Raw genomic sequence first — 25,722 nt, forward strand, 5'->3', positions numbered from 1 at the left:
GATACCGCCTGCCTGATGGTAGCAGTGAGACCAGCCCATGGCATGGGTGGCTGGAGTCTCTGATGATCCTCCGAGCTTTTTTCACACACTGCCTGGTATATATGTCCTGGAGGGAGGGAAGCTCACCTCCGATGATGTGTCTGGCAGTTCGCACCACACTTTGCAGGGCTTTGCAGTTGAGGGCGGTGCTATTGCCAGGCAGTGATGAAGCCAGTCAGGATGCTCTCCACAGTGCTGGTGTAGAACCGTGTGAGGATGTGGTGGATCATTCCAAACTTCCTCAGCCATCTCAGGAAGAAGAGGCACTGATGAGCCTTCTTCACAACGGCCTCAGTGTGGACGGACCATGTGAGTTCCTCTGTGATGTGGACACCGAGGAACTTGAAGCTGCTGACTCTCTCCACCGGTGCTCCATTGATGGTGATGGGGCTGTGTTCTCTGTCTTTTCTCCTGAAGTCCACCACAAGCTCCTTGGTCTTGCTGATGTTGAGGGAGAGGTTGTGCTCCTGACACCAGTGTGTCAGAGTGTGCACCTCCTCTCTGTAGGCTGTTTCATAATTGTCAGTGAACAGACCTACCACCATCATATCATCAGCAAACTTAATGATGGCATTGGAGCTGTGTGTTGCCACACAGTCATGTGTGTACAAGGAATACAAGAGTGGGCTGAGAACACAGCCCTGTGGGGCTCCAGTGATGAGGGTCAGTGATGAGGAGATGTTACTGCCCATTATAACCACAGCGAGCTGTTTAAGCCCAGAGCCCGGAGTTTCACATAAAGCTTGGAGGGCACTACGGAGTTGAATGCTGAGCTGTAGTCTACAAATAGCATTCTCACATAAGTGTTCCTTTTTTCCAGGTGGGAGAGAGCAGTGTGTAGTGTATATGCAATGGCATCATCAGTGGAGCGGTTGTTGCGGTAAGCAAACTGCAATGGGTCCAGTGAGGCAGGCAGCACAGAGCAGCTGTAATCTCTGATTAGCCTCTCAAAGTATTTGCTGATGATGGGGGTCAGACCAACAGGGCACCAGTCATTTAAGCAAGTGATTTTGGATTGCTTTGGTACAGGCACAATGGTGGATGTTTTGAAGCATGTGGGGACTACAGACAAGGAGAAGGAAAGGTTGAAAATGTCCATAAAAACACCAGCCGGTTGGTTCGCACACGCTCTAATGACACGGCCCGGAATGCCGTCTGGACCTGCGACTTTATGGATATTCACCCGTCGGAAGGATCGGTTTACATCTGCTACAGAGACGGAGAGTGAACTAACCTCTGTAGCTACGGCCGCGAGAGCTCTCTCCGCGAGGGTGGTGTTATTTCCCTCAAAACGAGCATAAAAGTATTTAGCTCATCCAAGAGTGAGGCAGCAGTGTTCATGGTGGAGTTTTTATTTCCTTTGTAGTCCGTGATGATATTAATTCCCTGCCACATGCTTCTAGAGTCGGTGGTATTGAACTGTCCTTCAATCTTGTCCCTGTACTGGCGTTTTGCTGCCCTGATAGTTTTGTGGAGGGCATAAATGGCTTGTTTGTGCTCCTCTGCATTCCCAGAATTAAAAGCGGAGATCCACGCATTAAGTGCCGCACGAACATCGCTATTAATCCATGGATTCTGGTTGGGGTAGATCCGTATTGTTTTGGTCAGAACAATGTCATCTACGCACTTTCTGATGAAACACGTTACGCTATCAGCGTAAACCTCTATGTCGTCATCAGAGGCAAAATGGAACATCTCCCAGTCTTGTAGCGTAGAATCTGATTGGTCCGACCAGCACTGGATCATTCTGAGGGTGGGTGCTTCCTGTTTCAGTTTCTGCCTGTAAGTGGGCAGAAGGAAAACAGAAGAGTGGTGGGTGGGGGAAGGATTTGTAGCCATCCTGGAAGGGAAAGTAGCAATGGTCCAAAACCCAGTCCCCTCGTGTGTTGAAATTGATATGCTGGTGGTATTTTGGTGCGATTGATTTGAGATTGGCTTTGTTAAAGTCCCCAGTCACAATGAATGTGGCCTCAGGGTACATGGTTTCCTGCTTACTTATACTCCCATACAGTTCCTTGAGTGCCCAGTCTGTGTCAGCTTGTGGGGGGATGTACACAGCAGTGATAATGACTGCTGTGAATCTGCGAGTCTGGAATCTCAGCAGACATCCAAGTTTCTGTAAGGCAGATAAAGCAGCAGTCCCTCGTCTCTTGTTGGAAAGAGATCCACGCTCTCAGCTCGCAGAGCTTGTTGTCCAGAGACTGAACATTTGCCAGTAGAATACTGGGTAGCGGGGGTCGATTTGCGCGACGTCTTACTCTGTCTGATGAGAACGCTGGCTCTATTTCCCCTTTTTCTTCTGCGTTTCTGTGGCTGGGCAGCCCAGACAAAGGGCTCCGTTGGCATGTTTGTAAACAGCAGGTCGGCACTGAGGAATTGGAAGTCCGGTTTTCGGTGTGCAATTGCAGAACCAATGTCCAAAAGTGTTTGTCTATCATATACAATAAGGCAGACAACATCTGCAGAACTGTAAACAAAACAAACAAAAAACTGCAATAGATAGGGCGTGGAGCATGAGACCAGGGTGGAGCCCGTGGAAGATGGAGCCATGAGAGGCTTGAGGGGCGGAGCCATGGAAGGTGGAGCTGTGAGAGGCTTGAGGGGCGAAACTGGAGAACTGGGAACCCAGAGAGTAGCCGAAGGCTCGGAGGACCAAGGCAGGGTCACTTGACGTGGCAGATGTGGTAACATGGCATGATGAGTAGGAATGGCAGTATGGCATAACGTGGCCACTGAGGCTTGCAACGCTTGCTCTGGGATGGACGAGGCTTGTAACGCTGGCTCTGGGATGGACGAGGCTTGCAACGCTGGCTCATTGGCCGTGGCAGGCGTGGGCACTGGCTCGTTGGCCGTGGCAGGCGTGGGCGTTGGCTCGTTGGCCGTGGCAGGCGTGAGCACTGGCTCGTAGGCCGTGGCAGGCGTGAGCGCTGGCTCGTAGGCCGTGGCAGGCATGGGTGCTTGCTCATGCAGCCGTGGCAGGCGTGGGCCTGGACCGTGGAGCAGAGGCGGGCCTGGACAGTGGAGCAGAGGCGGGCCTGTGACATGGCATGGAGCAGACTGAGGTGTGGCCGTGACATGGCATGGACCCTGGCTCGGCGACCATGACGTGGGACCATGGTTCGTCGACCATGACGTGGGACCCTGGCTCGGCGACCATGACGTGGGACGCTGACCCGGCGACCATGAAGTGGGACGCTGGTTCGTCGGCCATGACGTGGGATGCTGGCTCGTCGGCCATGATGTGGAACTCTGGCTCAGCGCCCATGATGGGGATCTCTGGCTCGGCGGCCATGACGGTGGACGTCACTGACATGGCAGTCACTGTAGGAGTGCATAGTTCCTGCTCAGCCACTCCTACAGTGAAAGATGAACCGCTCAATTGTAGGGCTAAATCAATGAACTGAGCCAGATTGAGGGTAATTCAACCGTCAGGCATCAGGGAGGAGACCAGCTCATTCAGCCCAAAATGGAAAAAGTCCTTGAGGGCACTATCATTAAAGTCCACCCTGCAGGCCAGAGTGCAAAATTCCTCAACATATTCCTCCAGGGGACGATTCCCTGATGTAGGCGTAGGAGCTGAACTGCTGGGTTCATAGTAGGTCATGTATTCTGTAACGTTGGCTGGCAGACGAAGACAATGGCTGTGTCTCGTTTGGAAGGCTGCATGCTAGGTAGGACGTGTCCTTTGAAGGCTGCAGTATACAGAGTGTCCTCCTTTAAACAAGCCTCGTTTAAACAAGACGGCCTTCATAGGACAAATGGAAACGGAACGTAACATGGTTGCTATGACAGCATGCCACTCTTTAACAAGTGTGAGCGCTTTGAGTGAGAAGGGAACAAAGTCCCTCTGGAAGAGAATGTATGAGGTACATTTTAGGAGAGTTATAATGATGTAAAGAGAAAAGAAAACAAATTTTACAGTTGTACTTTTAGTCTAATACTTTAATTTTATATTAATATAATTATACATATTATATACTCTGCACCCATCTACTGAGGTACTTCAACTTTGGAATTAACATTCCTTGCGTTTGAACATCATATTTACGGGCAAATTGGCATAATTTCTTTTTTTATTTCCGTTGAAGCAAAGAATTGTGGGTTGTCAGTGCCCACGAAGGATACACCTCATGCATCCTCCGAATTCCCATGAAAGAAGGTTGCATTCGAAGGCTGCATTCGAAGTGTCCTACTCGCTTTTCTGAAACGAGACGTATGCGGTCGACAAATGCGACCTCTGGAGGAGGCATCCTTCCAAATGATACACAGCCAATGATGATGTGAAAAACCCAAGTGCAGTTTATTCATAAAGTGTACTCCAAAAACTGTGAACAGAAACATGGACCGGACCGGACCTGACCTGACCTGACCTGACTTCCAAACAACGTTACACAATACCTGACCAAGGACCATGGCAAACATGAGGGTATAAATACATGGACAAGGGTAACAAGACAACCAATAAACAGACAGAACCATAAACAAGATAACAAGACTAATAAACTTAAACCAATTACAAACTACAACTGATAACGAGTTAACAAGACAATAAACCAATGAAAACAAGACATATGAACATTGGGAAACATGATATCACATGACATGAATCACATGACTATTAAACAGGAACTAAATTTCCAAAATAAAAGACATGAAAACAAGAACAAAACACATAAATGTGACAGGTCATATCTGAAATACCACCATGGTTATTTCCAATGCCAAAAGTAGATTTTCTATTGCATGAGATGATAAATGATATATCCAGACAGCTGATGCTAATAACAGCCTGGATGGCCCTTTTCCTCTTTGGCCCAGATAACACAACGGCTTTGTTTTTCAAAAACTTTTTGAAATGTGGACTCTTAGGACCAAAAAACACAGTTCCACTGTTCTACTTTCCATCTGAGATGAGACCAAGCCCAGAGAAGTCGGCAGCGCTTCTGGACAGTGTTGATGTAGGGCTTCTTCTTTGCATAGTAAAGTCTTAACTTGCATCTGTGGATGCAGCGGCTAGTGGTGTTGACTAACAAAGGCTTACTAAAGTAATCCCAATCCCAAGTAATCATGTTCATGATATCCATTACAGATGAATGATGTTTTTAAGACAGTGATGTCTGAGGGATCAGAGATCACATGCATTCAGGAGTGGTTTTCGTCTTGCTCTTTACTCACTGAGATTTGACCAGATTCCTTGAATTGATCCTTGCTCTTGAAAGACTAGGCTGTTTTTGGAAGCCCCTTATATACTATAACATGATTGCCTCACCTGTTTAACATCTCCTGTTTCACATCGCCTTGTTATTTCAACTCGTCAAACTGTTATTAGTCTTAAATTGCCCCTGCTTCAACTTTTTTGGAGCGTGTTGCAATCATCTGATTTGAAATTACTGTACATAAAAAAAAAGGAAATTCACAAGGAAAAACATCATATAATGTATAGTTGTAGTGCTTTCAATATAGCAAAGGGTGAATATAATTTACAAATCACTCTTTTTTGTTTTTATTAGCATTTTTCATACTGCTGGGCCTCATGTATTCAGATAGAAGACAAAGGCAGGCCTAACACAGTCGTAAAACCTAACTCAGCCCCCACATACCAAGTCGTAAATCTTACTGATAAAAACCACGCCAAAATCAAACAAAGGGAGTCCAAAACAGACTACAAATCCCATGAAGCCTTGCTCACTAAAGGATCGAACTCTCAAGTCCTATTGGATGAGGCACACGACAGAACACACCTCAACCATGACATCATCAGGAGTAGAAATACCTCTGAAATGCTTCCGGGAGTTGCTTCCAGCAACTTTGCTTGCAGTGGGTAGATGCAGCTCATCGCTGCTCTCAGGTGCAACCTCGTGGCACAAGGAAGTAACGTCCGACTTGAAACTGTGGCCATACAATCTCCATCTCGCTGGATGAGTTGAGATTACTCTGTGTTCAACCGAACACTTTAACGGATCCGAAGGAGACCGCCGAGCAATCCGCATCTTCATCCGTTTGCCTGCAGAAGTGAAGAGATTAAAGATTTCTCTTCCACCTTCAATCAAGTCGACATTTCTGATTTCTCTGCCAGCCCGCCAAGAATCAGCAGCCGTACCGCCCGCAGACAGAGCGAGGAAACGGCCTCCCGTCATCACCCGAGCCTCGAGGAACCGAGTCTGAGTTAAAGGATGGATGAACGCACATTCTGCATCCTCATGCGATTCAAGTGAGAGGTTTACGTCTGGGCAGAGATAGAATATTATAGTGTGTTACTCTTGTGTTTCAAGGTTTTTGCTTGTACAGTTTATGGACCACCATGTCCGCACATTATTAATACTCAGGGTATTAATTATCACGAATCTGAATTGCTGTATTGTGGTCCAACAAAATTGGATTGTTGTGCATTTTCACCATCGTGGGTGAGACCGGAGTTTATCCATTAAAAAATTAAAGAACGCAGGACTGTTTACGAGCCGTCCACCACGCCTCTGAGTGATAAACTAACAGCCGCTTTCTCTCCCACGATCGCAAAATCGGCTTTGGGGCCATCACTTAATTCTCTCTCTCTCTCTCTCTCTCGTATTAACCACACACACACACTTGCTCTCACACAAACACACACACCCTCTTGTGTTATAGGATTATTTTGATTTCCATATCTAATCATATCACTGTTTAGTTTGTAGTTGGAAGTTTATTGACTGCATTGTATTAATTATTAATTGATATTACTGCATAAAAAAACTTTGTTTATATTACAAAGAGAAATGTTTTGGTTTGTTTTGCATACGCCTGTGTCATGCTGACGGGATGTCAGTGCTCGGATTCAAGCCTTCATTCATTGTTTTTTTCCCCGAAAATCGATATTCTTCAGATGTCGATTTTCCTAAGAAAACAATCTAATATTGAGACTGTTATACTATCTGGTTATTAGTCCCTGATTCCAGGGTGGTGCCCCGTCAATGTTAATCCTTATTAATATTCTATTGATTTTTGATAATTGGTAATTATCTTTGATGATTGTTGAATTTGAATGATCAATAAGCTAGTGTTAATTTTAATGTTTCATCGATGTTAACAATTAACGATTATCTTTGATAATTGTTGATTTAAAGGATTAAAAAAAGTTAACATTGATTCACATCAATGTTCTATTGATTTTAATAATTAATAATTATCTTTGATAATTATTAATTATTGCTAATAACCAAACTTGTAGCGCACTACATTTACTGGAGCCCCATATGAGGTTTTAATGAGTTAGATTCAAAAAATTAATTTAAATATTAATTAATAACTAAATAAATAATTGTTAATTATTTCTGATAGTAACACTGATCTAAACAACCAGAAAAGCCCTACAATACTGTCCCATTAATCATGGATAAAGGTATAGAATAGTTTCCCTTGGTGTATGCTCCAGTGCTCAGATTCTCGCTCAAACAGTCAGATCCTGCCAGAAGACAATGATGGCAGAGTAGAGGAACTTACCCCAGTGGCAGGAAGGGCCCTAAACTGGTGGTGAAAGAGTGGATGGGGGGTGAAAACAATGCGCATAACAATAGATGAAAGACAGCTGCAGAGCTTATAAAACAGATGCTGGTGTGACGAGGAGGAGGGCATGGCCGGGCCGTGAGGATGCACGTCCAGCGCTGAGTTGTCCTAATCAGCCGGGAGGGGAATAAAGATGAGCTGGAGGTGCCAGTTTGAGAAAGAGAGAGCCACACACAGCCGCTGTGTGTTTATGTTTGTTTAAGTTGATTTATATCATTAAAGTTATGTTGATTGTTCTGTCAGTTCCCGCCAATTCCTTGCCCATCTTGTGAACCCTGTTATACTGGTGCTGAAACCCGGGAAGGAGGAAGAGCACATTGTCCAGGAGAACTCACCACTGCCTTCCGGCAGAGGCGGAGGAGCCGTTGCCATCCACCAGGGGATGGAGGTGTCACTGCCGTCCACCAGGAAGCAGAGGAACCGCTGCCGTCCACCAGGAAGCGGCGGAGCCGTTGCCGGCTGTCAGGGGACAGAGGACCCATTGCCGTCTGCTGGGTCGCAGAGGAACCGCTGCTGTCTGCTGGGTCACAGAGGAACTGCTGCCATCTGCCAGGGGGACGAGGAGCTACTGCCATTTGCCAGGGGGCGGAGCAGCTGAGGACCAGTGGACGGCGTGTTTGGGACCAGCGAGCCAGCTTTTCTCTCTCTCTCTCTCCTCTCTCTCTCTTTGTCTCTCCCCCTCATTCTTTCCCTCTCCCCTCTCCCTCCCTCGTCTCTCCCAGGGCCCAAGGAGACAGGGAATACCTGCCAGCAGAAGGACGACTGAAGGGCAACACCTCCCCTCCAGGAAGGAAGGGGAGTACCTCAAGCCAGAGGTTTCCCCGGCCGTGGTGGAGGAGTGTGACGAGGAGGACGTGGAATCAGCCTGAGAGAGAGATAAAGGGGAGCCGGAGACGCCAGTGTGTGTGTGTGAGAGAGAGAGACACACACAGAGTTATGTTTGTGTGTGTCTTTTATGTTATGTTGAAGCTCATTTGTATCACTAAAACTTATGTTGACTGCTCAGTCGGGTCCCAGCTTCCTCCTTTCCCGACCGAACAGAGGTCTTTTACAGCTGGATTATGATTGGATGAGATGAATGAATTGAATGAGTGGTGTAATGCTACTACGAGTCTTCCTGACAGAACTACAGCTATATTTACATTTCTACCAGAAAAAACTATGAATAATAGAGAATAATCATAGATAAATTAATAGAATAGTTTACTTTGGCATAAGCCTCGTCCTATGGTTCAGCGCTTAGATCTCGCTCAAACCATCAGTAAAGATCAGACAGCAGGAAAGGAACATACCCCAAAAGGAAATAGAGGCCTAATTAAATTTTAATCCCCTAAAAGCCGAAAAAAAAACCTCAGGATGACAAACTATGTCTTCAGAAGGTGAAGATAACCTGAAAAAAAATTGTATAAAACGTAGCACAGAATATAGGGTGTCATACCTTACAGAGCATAGCTTGCATGAATTTATAGCCCTAGCGAAAGGATGGGAATCGATGTGCATGTAACCAGGTAAAAGTTTAACAGGGTTATGGTTCATTTGTTTATGTGATTGTTTAAAAAGTGTATTTCATTTGTTTATAAGAGTTCATACATGTAATTTTTTATTACAAATATTTGTTATTTGTCTGTGAGTGAGAGCACGTTTGCAAAACAATTTCAGTAAGCCTGTTTATTTTTTCATTCATTACAAACCCGAACCCGAAGTTCTTCTTGAAAAACTGACCCCAACCCGGCCCAAAACCTGTCGTGTTCTCAGGTTCCTTCAGGCCCAGGTCAGGTTGCAGACTTCTGTCCCAGATAGTGGTTTGAGCTACCGGAAATGCTCAAATCTTCTCCGGTGGATTTCCTGACTAGGCCTCACACACTCGAACACTCTTCTGCACGCTTAACCAACTGTGTTGTGCAGGGCACCCACACTCAACATCAACATCCCAGGACACAGTGAATGAGTTTTTTTCTTTTATTGCTCTTAGGAGTGAAGTAGTCATTTGTTTAAGGCTACAACACACCCAAGCTTCATTCAAGCCTGCAATGGTGAACTGGGTATTATTGCTGCCTTAATGGGCTATCGGAATTTTCCTACTGCCCACATCTGAAGTGATAATTATGAGTACATCATGTTCAAGTGCTTTGTTGTCAGAAAGAACAGGAAACATGGTAGACGCCAAGTTCATTAATTCATATATTTTGACACCATAATACATATCACTCAGTTAGCTTGCTGACGATAATGGAATTTTGGTCAAATACAAGCTATTTTCACGGTGTAAAACTGTACAACATGCATAGAATGGTTGCTGATGTACATAAATGAATATTACCAAAATGGCAAGTGCTAACAATTAACTGTATTTCGAAAAATTAAAACCTGTCATTCACTACAGAAACTACTTGAAATTCATGTTTTGCATTTGATCAATTGCTTCGTTTCCTTTTCTTTGCATTTTTGAGTATATACGTAAATAGCATCTGAGTATACTTAAGTTTGATTATTGTGTGATTTACAATTCATTCAAGTGTTTAAAAATACTAAGTGTTTATACTGTTTCCCAGTAATCCTAAAATCTAAATCAAAGAGTACAGATTAAAAGAACTCAGGGTAGATCCCTCATTAAAAGGTCTAGGGGGTGCTACATGCAGAAACATGCAAAAGAGTACCTGATATTTGTGTGCACTGCTTGATAAAGTTACAGCCTTGCTTATTGTATTATTATACTTATTGTAGTATTACCTGTGAAAGATAGGCGATGCTTATCTTTCACGGGGGGTGGGGGGGAAGGTATTGTTTGTGCAATACCCTTAAAAAGGATAACCACAGTTTTAATAAAAAATGTTAATTAGAAAAAAAAGAAAAGAAAAAAAAGGATAAACAAAAAAAGGATATGTTTGTGCAGTACCCTTGTAAATGTTAAGCAATATTTTTTTTTAAGTTAACATAGATTGTATGTTACCCAAGATATTACAAATGACTGTAGAATATGATGAATCCAACAAGATGCAGATTATATGCAAAATATTAATGCAAGTAATTATGTGATGTTTGATACCGAAGCTTCATCGAAACCAACAACACGTTTGCAAGACCCATGACGTGTGACGTGTGAAGCTTCCATCAACTGAATATTCAGTAACTGCTTTGAAAGAAGCACAAATTCCAGAACAGTATTCAAAAAAAGCATCACACACACTCCACTAATCAAACTAAATCAATTACATCATAAAATAGTTATTTGCAATAAAATATTTCACATGACGCTGCAATAGCCACCAATGACATATTTAATGAACCATGCAAAAAATTGTTAAATTAAAATTATTAGGTTTGCATCCTTCAAAGACCTAGCGCTAATAGTTTTAATAGTTAAAGTGTTTTTTTGTTTTTTTAAATCGGAACCGTTATGCAATTTCATGTCTTTCTTTTTCACTTACAGGCAAAATCAGGAAGCTTTTTTAGCACCAATGCAACAAAATGAAGAGCAAAGCCAAATTTTGGAGTGTAACTGTTGCTTTGTCTATTTTATTATTCTTTTACAACAACATTTATATAAGGGAAATGTAGTTTTGTTGCACAGCAGTCGCCTTATAAATCAGCTAAATGAGTCTTATTTTCTGGCATACTTTATCACTTTTCTCAATTAACAGTATAAAAATGCATAAAAACTAAACTTTATAGTCAAAATCCACAAGTAAAACTGAATTATGACCAATACCAATTTGCTTACACCATGATTCTTTAATTCAAAATGCCCCCGACTCGGAAAATTGGGGCTCCAAAGTTTCCCACTAATAATTACAACATTTGTTTTTTTACAGTTATATCAATAACAAAAGATCAATGAACGTGTAAATTCACTGATTCCCTTAAGCTTTCCTTGTAGCCTTTGTCATTTCAGATTACTAAAAACTATCAAAAAGTTTATAAGATCTGTATTATTAGACATTATTTATTTAGAACTGTACATATGTTTGCATACCAGTCAAAACATTAGCAAACATTTATAGAGATCTAGTAAATCAATTGAATCAATACAGTTTCAAACCACAAGCAAAAATTTTTGACTCTTAGATTAAATAAGACTCTAGAATACTCAGATTCATAGTCACTGTGAGCAGCAGCTTTAGGTCAGATGTGTGAGTTTTGCTTACCGACAGGTCCTGCTGCAGTTGTCTTCAGTGATGCCATCCTCATCATCCCCCCAAATATCTACAGCAGAGAATATTAACGCTACCAGGACCGCACAGCAGCACACCAGTGCAAAAATCACAATGCATTTCTGCTGAGACTGCGAGAAACAAGAGAACACAAAAGCACTCTTTTAGAGGTAGATTCCACATGTGAGCATCAAACACACTGTTCCTTTCAGATGAACAAGGAAACAATTCTGTTGAAACAAATACAATACAAATTTAAAGTTTGTAAGTTTAAGCTCTGAGGGTGTTTTTAAAGATGTTCTGTTTCAGTGACATACCCAAAATTAAAGGCTTATAACTCGAAAAAAAATAAGAAGGGTCATGTGTAATTAGAGTGATTGATCACATGACTCTCTGCCCAAATATGGAGGACTATCACCACTGGTTGAAGCAATCTGATGCCAGTCCGATTGGTTTAGCTTTCCATGATGCTACAGCATTTCCGATGATGTCATCTGATCCAGGAAAGCTAACGTGTTTTCAGCTGGATAGCAAGATGCCAAATAGCCAGATGCTGTGTACGCATTGTGCTTTGTGTGGGTTATCTAATGATCTATGCATCCGATTACTGTGTGTGGACTTGCTTTAAAGATAATCGCCTCCTATAAGTAATGGTATGTGATATTATATGTTCAGTTTATTTTCGTGAAGTTATAAGTGAAAACACGGCATATGAGCAACACTTGTTCACATGAAATATGTATGTCAAAGACATATACTCAGCTATCACTCGCTACATTTTTGTCTGTAATACAATCATAAACATATTAACAAAATGTTTTATTTGTTATAGTTTATAGTTTCTGCTGTTCAGCAAAATACACCAGAAACATACATTTCACTGCTCCTTAATCACACGGCACACGTATGCTCAGTATCATCTGCTCATCAGCTCTCAGTATGTCAGACACCTCCAAAAGATTTTCAGATCAGCTGAACTGCTTTGAGCGACTCGTACTGTTGACACGAGAATGGTTGTGATTGGAGCATTCAGTCTGATTTGTGAACTAGTTGGAGCAGTTAGTTGCAAAGAAGAGTTAGGAGTTAAGAGTGTCAGACACTTCTTAGAGACAGGTTAAGATAGAGTAACTTGTCGATCGAGACACAAACTGTTCCAAACAATTCAGTCCAATTTGGTGAACTGGTTCAACTCGTTCACTGAAAATAACTGATTCAAAAGAACTATTTGTTTACAAATTGGACATCTCTAGTCTTAGTCTCTGAGCTGTCATAGTGAATGATGAGAGAGTTTAATCATGTAATTCTGAGCTACTAAATCACATGAGATTAAAGCCATGAACTCATGTCACCTCAGTCTTACGTTGATGGGACCTTTCCATGTCTAGCGCTTAATACAACCAAGAAATTCAGCCTGAAACTAATCTGATCACTTTTATTTTTGAGGGATGTTCTTCATTCAAAACTGAAGTGTGTAACTGTTTCAGTGTTAAAATACGTTCTACTATCCCAGTTTAATATGCTGAGACAACTGTAAGTAAGCCATTGATAAGTCAATTGTCTCAAAAACTGTAAACAGTGTGTCTCTGTTGCACTATACAAATTCCTCTGTTTTGTGTGAACCGTCCATAACAACACAACAACAATGACTCAACCAATGTTGTGTGTTTGGGAGCGGGACTATCTGTTTTTTCTATCAACAGCAGATGGGGGGCGTATTTGGAAGACAACATTCATTTTTGCAATTCTGTTCGGTGGAGCAAGTGTCGCAGAAATTACACACTACAGCTTTAAGTGTTGCTTTTCAATAAAATACAGTATTTAGCAAAAAGGTTAATCACCCACAAATGAAAAGTTTCACATAAAACCAAACGTTTTTACAGACTTGTTTTCAACTTCCTGCCTGTTAACACAGATGTTGTGAAGTCATGTTCACTCTCAGAGAATCCTCTTTTTTACATAAACATTTGTGTGATGGATCGTTACCTTCACATTCCTGCCATTCATGATTTTCTGTGACCAGATGATGTATGATCAAATGAAATCATTTGAGAGACTGGTGTTGGCCCACCTCAAGAACATCACTGGACCCTTTCTAGATCCCCTTCAATTTGCATATCGAGCAAACAGGTCTGTGGATGATGCAGTCAACATGGGATTGCATCATATCCTGCAACATCTGGACAGACCAGGAACATATGCAAGGATCCTTTTTGTGGACTTCAGTTCGGCTTTCAACACCATCATCCCAGCTATACTCCAGAATAAATTACACCAACTCTCTGTTCCCATGTCTATCTGTCAGTGGATTACCAGTTTTCTGACGGACAGGCAGCAGCTTGTGAGACAGGGGAAACTCACTTCGAGCACCTGTACAATCAGCACTGGTGGCCCCCAGGGATGTGTGCTCTCCACACTACTCTTCTCCCTCTACACCAATGACTGCATCGCCAAGGACCCCTCTGTCAAGCTCCTGAAGTTTGCAGATGACACCACTGTCATCGGCCTCATCCGAGATGACGATGAGTCTGCATACAGAAGGGAGGTTGAACAGCTGGCTGTCTGGTGCAGTCAAAACAACCTTGAGCTGAACATGCTCAAAACGGTGGAGATGATTGTGGACTTTAGGAGGAACACCCCAACACTGACCCCCTCACCATTCTAAACAGCACTGTGGCAGCAGTGGTGTCATTCAGGTTCATGGGCACTACCATCTCACAGGACCTGAAGTGGGAGACACACATTGACTCCATTGTGAAAAAGGCCCAGCAGAGGTTGTACTTCCTTCGCCAGTTGAGGAAGTTCAACCTGCCACAGGTGCTGCTGATACAGTTCTACTCAGACTCTATTGAGTCTGTCCTCTGCACTTCAATTTCATGCTATGAAATCAGACATCAGAAGACTACAAAGGACAGTTCGGACTGCTGAGAGGATTATTGGTTGCCCCCTGCTCACCCTTCAAGAACTATACACATCCAGAGTGAGGAAAAAGGCTGGAAAAATCACTCTGGACCCCACTCACCCTGCCCATTACCTTTTTGAACTGTTGCCTTCTGGCCAACGCTTCAGAGCTCTGAGCACCAGAACCGTCAGGCACAAGAACAGTTTTTTCCCTCAGGCTATCCATCTCATGAACAGATAAATTGCCCCATTGAGCAATAACTATGTACAATACACAACTTAGTCTTTTTTATATTTATCCAACACATCCAACCTCTTCTGCCATTTCATTCCTCTGGGGAAAAAACAAAACCAAAAAAAAAAAAAAAAAAAAAAAAAAAAAAACATTTGCACTGTACATAACAGATTTGTATTTGCACTGTACATAACAGATAACAGATTTGTATTAGATTTTACTACGTATGTGTATGTGTGTATGTATGTATGTGTGTGTCTGTGTGTGTGTGTGTGTACATATACGTATGTGAATAATTTTTTTTTTTTATATTATTATTATCTATTTCTTGCTGCTGTTTTTGTATTGTTTTTGTATTGTTGTACACTGGAAGCTCCTGTCACCAGATTCCTTGTATGCGTAAGCATACTTGGCAATAAAGCTGATTCTGATTCTGATGATGAACAGATTGTCTCCAAAAATAAAAAACAAATTCCTGCCATTTTAATAAAATGTAGCTTATTTAAAAAATAATAATAATATTTGCAAATTCTGTTTGTTCTATCGATTTGTATGATGTAATTAAATCTATTCATTTTTAACAAAAATATAAAAACTTTGGAACATTAAATTCAAAAAATAATTCCACATCTGACATTTAGGTGCTTGTATTAATGTAAAAAATGCTGTGTATCTGTATTAGCTGTTTGAATGTGATCTGCAATGTCCGATTTACCTGCATGGGCATTGGAAAATAAAATTTACAATGACAGCAAAGCACCTTGATGGACTTCTTTTGTGCTGCCACTAAAAACTATTTTCATTTTGACATTTCTTACTTGCACAGACAAGACAGTAAGCAGTGGCAAGAACGTGATGTCTTTGTCATGGTAACCACATTTATTAGAGCTGATTTGCTGAAAGTATCTGCAAAACAATGTTCAATGGCAAAGAAATAGCCCTTCCTTCTTTGCAAATGATACCAAAGTTGATAGCATGAAGGCATTGAGGATATTTTATTTCAAAGAAAAGATTAGTGAGCCTAACATCTGAAACTGGAACTTATTTCCATGGGACACAGTGACATCTAGTCCCCCTATACCCATGGTCCCCTTCTTACCAAATGTTACACCTTCACAAAGAAAGTGAAGACATGTCTTTGGGTTAACAGCAAATCAATTAGATTCACAATTCACTGTTTTCAACTTTTGTAAATTGTGAGTGATTCAATTCACAATTTAATTTGATTAATGATTCAATTAAGTGTTTTTAAAATTAATTTATAGGATTCTTTAAATACAAAAGATATTAACAAAAAAGAAAGAAATACTTCAGACCAAAAGTCACTCAAAAGTAACACATTACCTACATGGAATACAACAAAGTGTGCAACACTAACAATGTGTAGACTATATGAGTGGCCAGAGATGGGAGGATTACTTTGAAAATGTACAGGTCCTCCAGTATATTTCTTACTAAATATGTAATCAGAAACCTAATCCAAATGTCATAACATGAAAGTAACATAATCTGACTATTATTAGTTACTTTATTTGCATTTATGACCCTGAGGTAATATAAAGAAAATAAATCTCAACTTCATGACTTTATGGGCTCTATTTTCGTGTGCAGTGTCATATCCAATTTACGTGCTAGCGCAAGTGGGCATGGGTGGGAGTGTTTGTGCTCTTTGTGGATGTATGTGTGCAAACTGTGGGTAGGGCTGGACGATATGGCCAAAAATAGTATCATGTAGGGAAATTTGGTAGTATAAATGCACACGGTATGGGTTAAAGTGTCCGCGTACCTTCACCATAATGTGTAAGGAATTTTATAATGGAATTGGCCGCATTCGACCACCATTAAAAGAAGTGTAAATAATTAGATTATTTGTCTGAATAAAATTCTCCACCATTAAAATCATAATACGGCTTGTTGTATCCGCTTACAATTTCTTTTGTAAGGAATTAGTTTTAATAAGGGAATTATGATTAATTCACTTACTGGAGTAATACTATTCTCATGGCTAACTGAATATAATATCACAAATATGTTTAGATATGGTTCGATCTTCAGAGCGCAAATCTTTGAAAAATCAAGTGACGAGATTATCAAAATATACCTCAGTCAAATTAACTTTGAATAAAAACAAGACTTTATTGCTAATCTAAACACATAGACAAACATGACAAACAAGTTGGTGAGTAAATTGTAACAAAAGGTGAATGAAATGATATCTGTACAGAGAAATTGAACTTTATGGAGTCTATAGACAATGCCTTGAGAACCATTCGATACTTCTTTGAGTCTAACTTGATTTGCAATCGGATTCCTCAAATTATACTAAAGAGACACCAGCACTTTCAGCAAAAGTCTGGAGATGTACTTGCGTGTTGTTACGTTTCCTTGTGTTGCTTTGGTCCTTTGGCAATGTCAGTAGAAAGTTCTGGTTGTTCCATCGATATTTTGGACCTCTGTTAAGATCGTGGATAGTTTGTTGCTGGGATGATCAGGCGGGGTTTGAAGGGAGGCCTTCCGTGAGGGAGACTCATGACTCCCCATCATGTGTGTGTCATAGAGCAGAGAGGGAACTCTTTTCAGAACTTTGTGTTCCGAGCTTCCTGAACTCTACATTGTGCAGAGACAGAGGGGTTGCCGGAGCGAGGGCTAAGAGCCATGAGGGCAGGAGCGCAGAGGATGAAGTGAGCTGAAGAGAGAGCTTGTCCGAGGCGGAGAGGCTTTATACTGTTGAGATTGGCCACAACCCAAATGTGTCTTGAGCCAATCAGAAGTGTCTTTTGTGGGGTCACATGGTCATTTCTGTCCCTCCTTCTGAAGGTGATTGATGAGTCTTGGTCTGTGAAGACTCCTGTTTCCCGCTCAAAAAGTACGTTTTCATCATACATTTTATATATCTCGGATACAACTGAATATATAAAAATGTATTAACAAACATTCCTGAAATGCAGAATCTCAACGATAGTAAACATGATGTGCTTTATCATAAATGGTTACCATTCTAGTAATATGACATGAATAAAACAAGATTAAAGATTATAATCATCAATTTGTCAGTTAGCAAAGTAATTACAGGTCATAACAACATTGTTTTCAGAATTATCTAGCAAGGCTAATTATTGTGTACATTTTGGTACAAAAACGAAGATTCTGTGCATTTTAGAGGTTTAAGTCAACAAAGTACTGTGACTTTGTGTGAAATGTTCATGGATTAAGATGAGATGTTTTAGTATTAGAATTGTGTTGTCCATTGTAATCATGAGGGTCTCATAAGGGAGTCTGCTTTAGCTCTGTGTCTTGGTAATGCGTTTTTAGCATGTGACACAGAAAATGTCTCATTTTTAAGTGTTCTTGTGTTACTAAATGAATGAAACAAAGGGACCTCTTTTAGATTTATGGCATGGGGTTTCTTCAGAAGAGTAGTCTTTAAGTCATGTGATGGCCATTAACGTTCAGGGCTTTCCTGATTTACAACCTGGATGAGGAAGAATCTTGGTGCATCCACAGAACTCCTCTTTCTTCTCAAGACAGTTAACATTAGCCAGATGCCAGTTTTAGCTAGACTCCTTGGAGCCAGCAGAGCAGAGTCTTCAATTTATGATGCTGAGGAATTTTAGTGTGACTGCTGGCCTCTGAGTGTGGAAATTAATAATTCTTCTGCCCATAAGATCCTACAATCAAGATATTCTGATTCATATCTTTTGATATTGATATTTATCACGATATACATTCACTTTTGCAAAAAAAATTTAATTTCCAAAGTTGGCAGAAGAAAAAAATTCCTAAACCGTCAAAATAGTCTATATAGAACTGCATTGGGGGCCCAGAGTTAGCCAAAGCAGTGGTGTCTGAGGGATCTTCTATCTAGTGACTTTTTAGCTCACTGACTACTAGGGTTGGGAATCGTAAGGAATTTTAAGATTCTGGTTCCGATTCCTCTTAACGATTCCTTAACAGTTCCAGTAATGATTCCAGTAATTCTTTTAGTACTTTTTTATTTTTTATAATTATTTAGAAATGAGAAATGCAATTCTTATTGCATTTATTTCCCTCTGCTGTCTGTTATCAAATAATGAGATCATTTCAGATTTGTACAGAGCAGATATAACAAATCAGAAATAAATGTAATACAGTTCTTGTGAAAGGTGTGTTTGAGGACTTTTTAGAGACATAATTACAATTCAAAAATAAATCCTTATTCTATTTTAAATAAAGAAATCTAAACTAACAAGAAATGTGATGGCATATTTCATTAATTCATTTATTATTTTATAAAATTCAACTTATTACAACAAAACTTGTGTATCTTTAATTATACATTGTCATATGAACAACCAGTCAGTAACTGCACTGCTTGATTTAATAGAGACACAGCAGGTCATCATTAAATAAACAGTAACAGTTCCAGAGACAGTTAAGACTGTGTTTTGTAGCCTAATGTTGTACTTCAGGCTTGTGCAACTTCAAAAGTTCTTATTTAATTTCGAGTTGGACATTCATAACTTGCACATCAGTATAAGATTACTTGTATACCGTAAGCGCTGTATGTTTCGCACTGTAGATTCAAAAGAACTGGCTCATTAGAATAGTTCTTTCAGGATCTGACTATACCGGAAGCACCATATGTTTTGCGCTGTTGATTCAAAAGAACCGGCTCCTTTGAATAATTATTTCAGGAATCGAACTGTACCGGAAGTGCATATGTTTTGCACTGTAAAAAGAGCCGGCTCGAGACTTGTCTGATTGGGAATTAAATACACTGAAAGAATTGTGTTTTTACGCTGTAGAGTCAGTAGAGGGCAGCACTGCTGCAGAGATGCGCTGCTGGAAACACTTTCAGAGTATTTGAGGATGGTATTCCAGTCACATTCGCGGAAAATTGCATGCTGGAGAACCGTTAACAGAACCAAAAGTCAAGAAGATCATACGATTCCGGTATACTATAAAGAATGGAACAGAATGGTTCTCGGTTCCCAACCCTACTGACCACGCATTCGCTCTGCTTTTCAGCAGCAGCTCTCAAGCACACACACACAGCGGCAGCGCCTCATGCTTACTCACATGCGGGGAAAAGAGCGCAAAGCGGGACAGGGCATAAATTAACGCATTCGGTCCTAGAGAAAAATATTCAAGAACCCAGCGCAGAAAGATCAGATCTGGTGAACACAGCACTGCTGTTTTGTCATGCTGCTCACTAGAGACGATGAGAGGGCACAACTGTCATCACGATCGTCTAGATGTAGAACACATACAAAATATAAAAAATTACTGAAAAGCTTTTCATCGATATTGTGGATATTTTTTATTGCGATAAATATCTAGATAATTTTATTGCCCAGCCCTAACTGTGGGTGCATTGTATGGTAATGTAGTGGCACAAAGCGCAATTTGCTATTTTCCTGAGAAATAGGTAATTGCGCCAAGACGTTTCAAAAGCAGGTCTTATCTCAATACAAAGTCTAAAGTCAGCTCCTGCATTTGCTACTTGCAGTAGCTGGTAATAAAGTTCATGTCCAAACCATTAAAATATGGTGGAACATCAAATTATGTCACTGACAATAGCTGTTTTATGTAACAAAGATTTATTAGATTTGTGTTAAACTATCTATAGGTCATGGTTTATTTTTTCAATTATTATGGTTATGTTATTTTAACATTTGTATCTAATTTGTATTGGTATTTTTCCACCTGTTGTCCTAGAGTGATTTTTAAGTCTGCAAAGGTGGAAGAAGTTGGAGAGAGAAAAATAAATCAATAAATCAATATATTAATTTAATTTTTCAAAATAAAAATCGACCAGTAGAAGTGAAGTGCATGCTGATACAATCAATGTTAATACTAGCCAAGATTTGTGTCAGTAGATGATAATGATTAATAATACTTACATTCTCTATAATTTAACGGAGACTACAAATCCTGATGAGAACCACATTTTCCATGTGTATAAAAGGAGCGTGTCACTGTCAAAGAAGAATGCCTGACTTTCAACAAGGACACAGTTAATTCATAAAAGATGTAAATCCATATTGCCCAAAAAAAAATGTTTGTGTTCTGGATAAGAAAGAAAGCTATGTGGATTTGGAACAACAAAAGGGTGATTGTAATGACAGATTTAATTTTTTTCTGTGAACTATATCCCTTTAGGCAAGGCAAGTTTACTAAAATGGTAATTCAAAGTGCTTTACTTCAAAATAATAAAGAGAAAGAAAATACAATAAAAGTACATAAAGGTCCATTTTATTTCTGGTTCGTAAGTCAATTTTAAAATAAGAATAAAAGTAATATAAACATTTTGATTTAAAAATGCATTAAAAGAAATAAAAAAGAAATAAAAAAGAATACAGAAATAAAATGATGCAGTGCAATCAGTGAGCGCAGCAGTGCTCAGTGAATAAATGCACAGATAAACAGATGTTTTTTTCATTCTGGATTTGAATGTGGCTACTGTTGGAGTACATCTGACCTCTTCTGGAAGCTTGTTCCAGCTGTGAGTGACATAATAGCTAAACACTGTCTCATTTTGAGTGAACCCTTGGTATTTCTAACTGAAATAAGCTTAATGATCTGAGAGGTCTGTTAGGTTTATATTCAATAAGCATATCTGTGATGTATTTAGGTTCTAGGCCATTGAGTGATTTACAAAACAAGGAGAAAGAGCAAGTAATAATGCACACCAATGTTTGATGTCCTCTGCAGCTGATCTCATTAAGTTATTAGAGTTGCCAACTTTGTAAGCTTTCCTTACACTCTTCTCATCTTATTTTGTGCATTGTTTTGTTTATAAGGGGATTACCTGGTTAGGAAGATCACGGCTATCTGTTAAGTAAACCGGCAGGATTCTCAATCAGGATGTAACCAATATTATATGCTATGGCAAAAATCTAAATATAACCATCTGCTACACCAATGTTAATAACGATTCCACAGTTACAATTTACACAATTTAGCAAGTTAAGTCACATTAAAATATTCATACAAAATAATGTAATTTCGTTACCTGTCATCTTGAGCGTTGATGTCAAACTTGTTGAGCAAAGTAATAATGTTGGATTGAATTTCTCTGTATGTTTAAATATGTCCTCAAAAACAGAAGTAAAAGCTGTACACAAACACTGTGGAGCGCCATGTTTGTGGGCAGGTGAGATAGTCACGTAAAACTACAATGTTGCCACATAACCCATTACGTGGAAGCCGTGGAAGTCTCAGTGTGTCAGCAACAGTTTACAGAGCGCCTAAAGGCTGTTCAACACCAAGTAACCTAACCTAACCTAACCCTTGAGGGAAGACTTCGCGGCACAGCGGATTCTGTCCAAGGTCAAGCGGATTCTGCCCATTCAAGGAACAACAATCACTGGAGGGCAACCTCTGAAGCCGGTAAGCCCACTACTGTGATGAGAGGGGCGCGGCGGTCAATGCTGACTGACCCAAATCCCACGGAGACGTGGGCCTGGACGGAAGGCTGCATTGTGCACAAGACCTACCAACTGGGGCCCCCAAAACGTGAACTGCGGTTGATTGGCTGGAAGGTGAGAGCCGTTTTGGACACGGGGAGCTCTGACAGCCTGTTCCAGCCCCAACTGCTGGGGAGCGAGAAGCAGGATGGCCCCTGGAGCTTTGGACCTTGGTCTACCATCCCCATGGACGGACTAGTGCAAAGTTTCAATCAGACCTTGAAGCGGACTTTGTCAACATCTGTCATAATCATTGAGTCATTTGAGATTTTACTGCCAAGATATGTCTAGTGGTCAAGTCAAACGTGATTGTAAATTGTGCCTTAACCCTCTGGGGTCTGAGGGTGTTTTGGGCCCTGGAGAAGTTTTGACATGCCTTGACATTTGTGCTTTTTTCAATCGCTTAAAAACATATTAATGGCTAAAGTCTGATAACACTGTATTCAGCACAAACTGGGCTACAATAATATGTGAGCAACATGTACGTACATGTTTGTATTTTTGAGAAAATAATGTTTATGCGTGGTTTTTGAAAAAAACAAAAATTTTAAGTCACTGAAATAAGGCCATATAACACATACTAAACATTTGTTCACAAGACTTTTGAGAACTGGATCTTGTAGCCTCGAGTTTTTGCTATAAAATGATGTGAAAACCATCCTGATCACTCATTCATACAAAACAATATAGTCATTTAACCTTTGTAAGACACTTTTAGTGTTAGAAAGGCCATATGCGAGGAGGCTTGGATGATCATGAATATTAATGTGATTCACACCTGAGGAGACAAAGACCCCTTCCCCGAGAGAGAATGAATGTGAGGAGACTTAATGATTGAATGTGTTGTTTGTGGCTTATTTACAAAAAAAACAAACTTAAAGTTTAAGTTAAAAGAAGTAATCTGACTATACATTTTCTTTACATAAAGACTTTACTTAAAAACTTTTAGACCTACACTACCGTTTAAAAGTTTTAGATCAGTAAGATTTTTTAATGTTTTTAATAGAAGTCTCTTCTGCTCACCAAGGCTGCATTTATTTGATCCAAAATACAGCAAAAACAGTGATATTGTGAAATATTTTTACAATTTAAAATAACTTTTCTATTTGAATATATTGTAAAATGCAATTTATTCCTGTGATCAAAGCTGAATTTTCAGCATCATTACTGCAGTCTTCAGTGTCACATGATCCTTCAGAAATCATTCTAATATGCTGATTTTCTAATATGGGCATATTTACAGCACATTTTACACATTTACACCCGAACAGATATTTGCAAGCACAAGCTTCATTGATGATAATGAGGCAGCATACACACTAGTTAACATATAACCTAAACATGCATATTATTTTTATATCATATTACATATCATATTTATATCATACAGCATACAATTTAAATACCTGCTTTAGCTGAAACATTTAAATGAAACTAAAACTTGCCTATTAGGACATATTTCAAATTTCAATACTTTGAATACTGGCTGGCAAGTCTGGAAATAGTCCAACTAGTAAAATATGTACATGTTTATATAAAATAGCATGTCAGCTAACGTAAGTAAAGACAACTGTATCCTCAGCTGGATCAAGTCGCTCTTCAAAATGCAAACATTCATCGGAGTCCCGCTCTTCTTCTGAGAAAAATGTGAACTCTTCCTCACTATCCAGGACCATCTGTAGAGCTTCCTCACCTGTGTAGCGTGCTATCTTCCAAACACGCAGGAAAGTGAATGAATCAGATGATGAACTTCATGTTTTTTAAGGCATTGTTGGGGGCATTTACCATTTGCCTTGATTGCCTCAGCACATTACCATATGAATAGCGCACTCTACTGGTGGGTGGGATCAAATTAGCGATAATTAGCTGAGCCAGGAGAAACTGTACATCTCTTTAGTTTCATACAGATTACATTGCAGGAGAATATTTGTTTTAAATTTGAATTGTTTTATTTAAAAGTAGAGACATATGTTTCATGTTTGTCTGATATGTATTCGCAGAGTTTCAGTTCATTTTTGTGACGTGTTTCAGAAAGATGCTCGCGGAGACAGAGACGGCTTAAAGCGCACCCTGTTTATTTTCTTTATTTTACAAAAGCACAAGGTTTTGTTGTTATTGTGAGTGTACACAAATAAAAGTAGACCCTTTATAGTCTCTAATGATGTCTTGCCCAAAAATGACGGAGTATTTTAAGTTGTTTCCGCTGTTATGAGGAAAAAATCCAACAGGACGCGCCGGCGCCTGAGGGTTAAAATAAATACGTTAATAATATTTTAGACCCCCAATGAACAAGCTTAAGGTGACTGTGGCAAGGAATACAAAACTCTATAAGATGTTGGTTAATAGAGAAAAATAACCTTGGGAGAAACCAGGCTCACTGTGGAGGCCAGTTTCCCTCTGGCTAAACAGCATGAATATAATACCAATATTAGTTATTTATGTGTAGTACAAGTCAAGATTTAATATTAGTAATCTAAGTGTTTAAACAAAACGATTTTGTATGAACTGTAAGACTAATAACTAAAGTCTTTAAAGTCCAAGCTGTTAAACTTGTTGTTGATACTGACTGAGGTTTTCACTTAACTTGCAAGTGTTTGATAAATACCCTCTGTTTTCTTAAGGCTGATGGTAAGGCCAAAAGGGAAGCAGTTCACTAAACACTGTAGAGTTTCCTCAGTATGATCCATATTGTGAGAAGCAGATTGTTTTTTTCAGATGAAGTGTTGGTCCACGCAAGGTGTGGGCACAGGTTGAATAGGACACCATCAGTTCTGAACAGTTGATAGGTATGGGTGAGAAACAGGACAGTATTTAAGTCCTTTTTTACTCTAAATCACCACTTTCACTTTCAGATGTGAAAGTGAAACTAAACAGGCGCTACATGTGATTTTCAGATGTGAAAGTGGAGATTTAGAGTAAAAAAAAAAGGACTTAAAATCAAGTCAAGTCAGTTTTATTTGTATAGCGCTTTTCACAACACACTTCATTTCAAAGCAGCTTTACAGAAAATGTAGCTTTAGCAGGAAAAGTTGTAATATAGTAATGTCTTCGAGTCATAAGTGTGAATTAATAAAAATAAAATAAATAATAAAAAATAAGTAAATTATATTTATATTTAGACCCCTAGTGAGCAGGCTTAATGCAACTTTTGATCTATTTCTCACTCACACCTATAATATCGCTTCTGAAGATATACAGGTGCATCTCAATAAATTAGAATGTCATGGAAAAGTTCATTTATTTCAGTAATTCAACTCAAATTGTGAAACTCGTGTATTAAATAAATTCAATGCACACAGACTGAAGTAGTTTAAGTCTTTGGTTCTTTTAATTGTGATGATTTTGGCTCACATTTAACAAAAACCCACCAATTCACTATCTCAAAAAATTAGAATATGGTGACATGCCAATC

The 25,722-nt window shown here is 39.9% G+C and overlaps 1 protein-coding gene across 1 annotated transcript in view; it reads right to left on the reverse strand.

The window, feature by feature from the left end:
- The window catches only part of LOC127411741 (inactive phospholipase D5-like), a 166,876-nt gene that overhangs the window by 104,063 nt on the left and 37,091 nt on the right, over positions 1 to 25,722 (reverse strand). The window contains exon 2 of the mRNA XM_051647472.1: positions 11,724 to 11,860. Coding sequence (XP_051503432.1) covers positions 11,724 to 11,860 — 137 coding nt within the window. The remainder of the gene's footprint in view (positions 1 to 11,723; positions 11,861 to 25,722) is intronic.

Source organism: Myxocyprinus asiaticus, chromosome 21, assembly GCF_019703515.2.
Source record: "Myxocyprinus asiaticus isolate MX2 ecotype Aquarium Trade chromosome 21, UBuf_Myxa_2, whole genome shotgun sequence".
In the NCBI taxonomy this organism is placed as follows: domain Eukaryota; kingdom Metazoa; phylum Chordata; class Actinopteri; order Cypriniformes; family Catostomidae; genus Myxocyprinus; species Myxocyprinus asiaticus.